Genomic DNA, 6,953 nt, shown 5'->3' on the forward strand with positions numbered 1-6,953 from the left:
TTCCATGACATAAATAGGCTGAAGGAATTCATGTCCACAAAACCAGCCCTTCAGAGAGTTCTGGAAGCAATACAAAGTGCTGAAGAAAGGAATGACTATACCCAAGGGATTGCAGAAAGAAATCCAATGAAGGTATAACTGTGGAAAAGTACAGCTACTATATCAATGTAAACAGAAATAAAAATGACAGGACTCAATACCCATCTTTCATTAATAACTTTAAATGTTAACAGACTGAACTCCCCAGTCAAAAGACACAGACTATGTGAATGTTAAGAAACAAAACCCATCTTTTTGTTGTCTGCAAGAAACTCATCTCACTTTCAAGGACAGACACTATCTCAAAGTGAAAGGATGGAAAAAAATATACCAAGCAAATGGCACTAAGAAAAAAGCAGGCGTAGCAATTCTAATATCTGACAAAATAGACTTTAAACTAAAACTAATCAGAAGAGACAAAGAGGGCCACTTCATTTTGATCAAAGGAACAATGAATCAAGAAACAATTACAATCATGAACATATATTCACCAAACTCTGTTGCACCCAACTTCATAAAAACAAAGACAGAGTAAAAGGGCCCCCGGGGGTGGCTATGGGAGGGTGCCATCTGGGAAGTGGGTGTATAGATGAATAAGATTGTTTGGGATGTTCTGTGTGATATACACACACAAAAAGAAATCAACAAATTTTAAAAATGAGTTCTATTTGAGGAGGAAGCATAAAAATTTATGTCAAGTTAATTAGTAGAGGTAATAAACATTACCATTGAAATCTACCCGATGACTTTATAAACATACACAGGTGCCAAGGATCCAAGTGCAAATGATTATGACTAGTAATAATTAGATACATACAGATTAGAGATGCATGAGCCAACGTCTCAGCATTAGTAGCAAAAACAGTGAGTCTGTAAGAAACAGTATATTTTAGAATGAAATGGACATCTTTTTTGAGGGTTAAATACTCATTAAATTTTATGTTTTACAGGGCTTATACTGAGTTCAATATTGTAAAACTATTGATTCAACAGCGAACCTAGAAATTTTATAGGCACTTTTGTAGGAGCTTTGTCTTTGCTCTGGAAACTGTTATTGGGCATGTTAAGGCTGTAATGATATGCTTCTTCTAAAAAAAACTAAAGAATAATATTAAAAAATGTAGGAAACAGCATATCTTGAAATGGAGATCTTATTTACAGGGTAAAAACACATTCAATTTTATATCTTACAGGGTTGATACTGAGTTCAATATTGTATAACTGTATTCATTTTACTGTGAACTTAAAAATTTACAGCCACTTTTGAAAGAGATGCATCTTTGCTCTGGAAATTGTTATTGAATATGTTAATGCTGTAATGAAATTCTTCTTCTAATCATGTGGTTATTAAATAAATAATTTTAAAAAACAATACAGAAAAAACAAAAAATAAAGTTTCTGGGGCTGGAGAGATGGCTCAGTTTTTAAGATAATTGACTGCTCTTGTAGAGGACCAAGGTTCAATCCCAGTACCCACGTGGCAGCTAACTACCATCTATAACTCCAATTACTAGGGATTCCATGCCTTCTTCTGACCTCCATAGGCATTGCATGACACAGATGCACTTATACACCAGAAAAAACAAAAAATAAAGTTTCTGGGGCTGGAGAGATGGCTCAGTTTTTAAGATAATTGACTGCTCTTGTAGAGGACCAAGGTTCAATCCCAGTACCCACGTGGCAGCTAACTACCATCTATAACTCCAATTACTAGGGATTCCATGCCTTCTTCTGACCTCCATAGGCATTGCATGACACAGATGCACTTATACACATGCAGGCAATACACTTATACACATTTAAAAAAAAAAATTTTTACACATTCAAAAATTTTTAATTTAATTTAATTTAAAAAGAAAAAAAAGTTTCCGAGGCAGGGGATGTAGCTTAGTAGTAGAGAGCTGCCTAACATATACAAGACCCTGAGTTTGATTCTAATCACTGCAAATAAAATTTAAAACTAAAGTTTCTTTTAGGGATCATTATTACTTTGTTTAATAGCCTATATTGCCACAATGGGGCGGGGGTTGTATTTGTATTGTTTAGGATCACCACTAGATTAATACTATTTTTCAATTGGAGATATTTTCAGGTTGCCCGCTGTTATCGAGATGAAGGCTCAAGACCAGATAGACAGCCAGAGTTTACTCAGGTACATAGTTATATTTATGTGGCTCTTATAAATTTAAGCTTGTTACATGTAAATGTTTTCAATACCAAGGCAGTAACTTTTTTATGAGTTTTAAAAATTAACACAGTAATGGGTTTCATTGTTTCATTTTCATACACACTTTTGTATTGTTGATCCTCCTGCCATTTCCCCTCCTCCATCCCTGTGCCCTCCTCCTACTGGTCTCCTGCCTCCTACTTCCCTCTTCCTGCTTTAAGTCATATGTATGCTATTACCTTGCTTTTCTCCTCCTCCTTTAAGATCTTTTCTCCTCATAGTTACATTTATAGTTTCATGACCATACACATATATGTACATATTATAAAAATTAAGCCAGGCATGGTGGCACAAGCCTTTAATCCCAGCACTTGAGAGGCAGAGGCAGGTGGATCTCTGTGAGTTCAAGGCCAGCCTGGTCTACATAGTGAGTTCCAGGACAGCTGTGGCTATGGGAGACCCTGTCTTAAGAAGACCAAAAAAATTAAAAAATTAAAAAATAAATTAAAATCTAGGCCCCGGGCTTGGTGGTGCACACCTTTCATCCCAGCATTCAGGAGGCAGAGGCAGGTGGATCTCTGTGGGTTGTTCTCAATAGCGAATCCAGGCCAGCTGCAGCAGCAGCTACAGCTACAGGGAGACCTCATCTCAAAAAAGACCCCCCAAAAAAAATTCAAATCTAGGGTCTAGAGAGATGGCTCAGTAGTTAAGAGCACTGGCTGCTCCTGCAGAGGACCTGGGTTCAGTTCCCAGCACCCACAACCATCCATAACTTCATTTCTAAGGGATCCAATGCCCTCTTCTGACCTCTGTAGGCATTGCAGGTCATGGGTGCACTTACATACATGCAGGCAATACACTCATACAAGTAAAATAATAAAAAAAATTTAATTAAAATCTCGATCTACATATGAAAGAAAACAGTGGTGCTTGTCTTCTGTATCTGGGATATTTAACATAATTTCCAGTCCTGTTTTCCTACAAATGTCATGATTTCATTTTTCTGCATGGCTCAGTGAAATTTCATTCATCCAGGGGCCTCTAGACTGGTTCCATTTCTTAGCTATTGTGAATAGTACAGTAATAAACAGAGATGTGCAGTATCTCAATGCTAAAACTTAGAGGCTTTTGAATATATACTCATGAGTGATATAACTGCATCCTTATGGTAGTCCTACTTTTAGTTTTTTGAAAACCTCCATAGTGATTTCCATAGTGGCTATACCAGTTTATAGTCTCACCAGAGATGAGTAAGGATTCCTCATTCCTCCACCCTTGCCAACCTTTTTTCCTTTATTTTTTTTAATTTTTTTAATTTTTATTCATTTTGATTTTATGTGTATGAATGTTTTGCCCACCTGTCAGATCCCCTGGAACTGGAGTTAAGGGACAGTTGTTAGGTGCCATGTGGATGCCGGGAAGTGAACCCGGGTCCTCTGGAAGAGCAGCCAGTGCTCTTAACCACTGAGCCATCCCTCTAGCCCCTCCTTTTTTTTTTTTAATTAAAAAATGTTTTGGGCCTGGAGAGATGCCTTAGCAGTTAAGAGCACTGACTGCTTTTGCAAAGGACCCGGGTTCAATTTTCAGCACCCACATGGCAGCTACGAACTGTTCTTAACTCCAGTTCCAGGGGAATCTGAAGCTCTCTTCTGACCTCCATGGCATTGCATGACATAGGTGCACTCACATACATGCAGGCAATATACTCATACACATAAAATAAAAATAATAAATAAAATATTTTTTAAAAATGTTTTGTGTATGAGTGTTTTGCCTGCATGTATGTAAGTCACACCACATGGGTGCAGTGCCCACAGAGGGCAGAAGGGGGCATAAGATCCCCCAGAGATGGAGTTACAGATGAGCAGCCATGTGGTTACCAAACCCAGGTCTTCTGCAAGAGCAGCTAGTGTTCTTAACCACTGAGCAATTTCTTCAGCCCCTTTGTTTCATTTTTTTTTTGAGATGGTCTCACTATGTAGCCCTGGCTGGCCTGGAACTCACTATGTAGACTAGGCTGGCCTTGAACTCACAGAGATACCCCTGCCTCTGCCTCCCAAGTGCTGGGATTAAAGGCATGCACCACCACACCTGGCTAATGTTAGTAATTTTAATTTGCATTTCTTGATGTTTAAGCATAAAAAAGGGGAAGTGGGTAAAAAAATCCCAGTACAACCTAAGGAACTTTTGGCAATTGATGGCTGCTGGGAGGGTAAGAGACAGTATCCTACAGGGATGGGACTTTTGATGGGCCCAATGGATGGACCCACACTGAAGGACATTTAGGAATACAAATCAGACTCTATAGGTCATATTATATATATATATGTATGTATGTATGTGTGTGTGTATATATATATATGAGAGTACATTAAATTGAGCAGGGGGCAGTAGGTTGAGGTGTGGATAGGGGAGGAAATCTAAATACCATCAAAATATATTGTGTAAAAATTGCAAAAATTAAATTTTAAAAATTAAATTATAAAAAAATATGGAATCTTTTAATTTTTTAGCCATTTGTGAGAGGCAGTATTTTATATATTTCTCATCATATTATACTCATCAGCTATTAATTCATCCAATTTTTTACCTATTTCATATGTCCCTTTCATAAGGAGTGTAGTCGTGAGTTGAGTACCAGGAATTCAAGTATTTTAATGTTCATGATACGATAAAGTCCTTAAACAGATGTCTCATCCTCCAATACTCCAGAGGCTGGTGAGATAGCTCTTTGAGTAAATGTACTTAACCACACAAGCCTGATGTCCTGAATTTGATCCCTGGAACCCATATAAAAGTGGAAAGAGAAGACCAACTCCATAAAACTGCCCTCTGACTGCCACATGTGTGCCATGACTTGCATGTGTTCATACCCCTATCATATACACAAACAATAATAAAAAAATTATGTTAAAAAATCAATACTGGGGGCTGGAGAGATGGCTCAGCAGTTAAGAACACTGGCTGTTCTTGCAGAAGACCTGGGTTTGAAACCCAGCACCCACATGGCAGCTAACAACTGTCTGTAACTCCAGTTCCAGGGGATCCGACAGCCTCTTCTGTTCTCCGAAGGCATTGCGTGACACAGGTGCAGTTACCTACATGTAGGCAATACACTCATACACATAAAATATTTTTAAAAATCAATACTTTTACACCAAAAAAGCCAATGTTGGGGCTGGAGAGATGGCTCAGTGGTTAAGAACACTGGTTGTTCTTGCAAAAGACCCAGGTTCGAATCCCAGCACCCACATGGCAGCTAGCAACTGTCCATAATTCCAGTTCCAGGGGATCTGACAGCTTCGTCTGTCCTCTGCCGGCATTGCACGACATGGGTGCACCTACCTACATGCAGGCAATACACGCATACACATAAAATTAAAAAAATAAATAAAAAAGCCAATGTTAACTTTAAAGAAAAAGAATCCATAATTCTGTATATTGCTACTTAATGTATTTAACCTATGGAATTATTAAAACCTTTATGATTTGACTTCATTACAATAGAATTAATCCAGTATGGTTCAATGCAAAAAATCACAAGTTTTGAAGTTGTACAGACCAATGTCAAATGTAGCTCAACTTACTACTTACTGATTGCAGTTATATGCAAACAATTTACTAGTCTCTCTGAACTTAAACCATGAAATACCTGTGGGAAGTAAACAAGTTGGTATATACTAGACAACAGCATAGTCGTTGACATAGAAATGATGTATAATAATATTTATACCTTTATCATGTATTGTTTCTGGGCAGAGTCCTGTGGTAACTTCAAGTAGAGAATTATGTATTGTAATTATTCAAGTTAGTGTACATGTGTTATTTTGGTTTCAGATTGACATAGAGATGTCTTTTGTAGACCAGACTGGCATCCAGCGTTTAATTGAAGGTTTGCTCCAGTATTCCTGGCCTGCTGATAAACATCCTGTGGCGATTCCCTTTCCTTCCATGACTTTCGCTGAGGCGTTGGCCACCTATGGAACTGACAAACCTGATATTCGCTTTAGGATGAAGGTACTCTCTTCACTTTTCCAGGACCTGCGCCCCAAATAGTTCGGTGGTCTTGAGGCATTTTGAAGAGACTTACAAATATTACACACTGCTGGATCATATGTTTGTTGTTACTTTAGCTTGTTACCTTTGTTTTTACCAAACTATAGCAAAAAATAATACTAGCATGTTATTTAGCATTACATTGCTTATTTTTTCTATCCTTTGTGTTACAAGTTCCATTTGCAAGCAAAAAATATTCTCATTTTCTCTCACTTTCTCTCTTTTTCTCTCTTTGGGAGGGGGGTGTTGTTGAGATAGCATCTTGCTGTACAAGCTTAGGCTGGTCTGAAGCTTGCTGTGTAACTAGCCCCAGCCACTTGCCTCATACTCAAGATCCTCATGCCTCAGGCTCCCTGCAGGTGATGGGATTACAGGTGTATATAGTCATACCCAGAAAGAGCAAGATTCTCAGGCCAGTGAGATGGCTCAGCAGGTAAGGCACTTGCTGCCAAGCCTGAAAACTTGAGTTCAATCCCTGGGACTTACATTGTGGATGGAGAGTACCATCACCCGCAAATTGTCCTTTGCCCACCACACACACATACACACACACACACACACACACACACACACACACACACACACACACACACACACACAATAAATAAATGTAAAAAATTTTGTTTAAAAAGAGCAAGATTCTTGCTGGGTGTGGTGGCACATGCCTTTAATCCCAGCACTTGGGAGGCAG

At 38.4% G+C, this 6,953-nt stretch overlaps 1 protein-coding gene across 1 annotated transcript in view; it reads left to right on the forward strand.

Moving 5' to 3' along the window:
• The window catches only part of Dars2 (aspartyl-tRNA synthetase 2, mitochondrial), a 45,208-nt gene that overhangs the window by 24,352 nt on the left and 13,903 nt on the right, over nt 1-6,953 (forward strand). The window contains exons 9-10 of the mRNA XM_008826088.3: nt 2,122-2,191; nt 6,044-6,223. Coding sequence (XP_008824310.1) covers nt 2,122-2,191; nt 6,044-6,223 — 250 coding nt within the window. The remainder of the gene's footprint in view (nt 1-2,121; nt 2,192-6,043; nt 6,224-6,953) is intronic.

This window comes from Nannospalax galili, unplaced genomic scaffold, assembly GCF_000622305.1.
Source record: "Nannospalax galili isolate Female #2095 unplaced genomic scaffold, S.galili_v1.0 scaffold429, whole genome shotgun sequence".
Classification (NCBI taxonomy): domain Eukaryota; kingdom Metazoa; phylum Chordata; class Mammalia; order Rodentia; family Spalacidae; genus Nannospalax; species Nannospalax galili.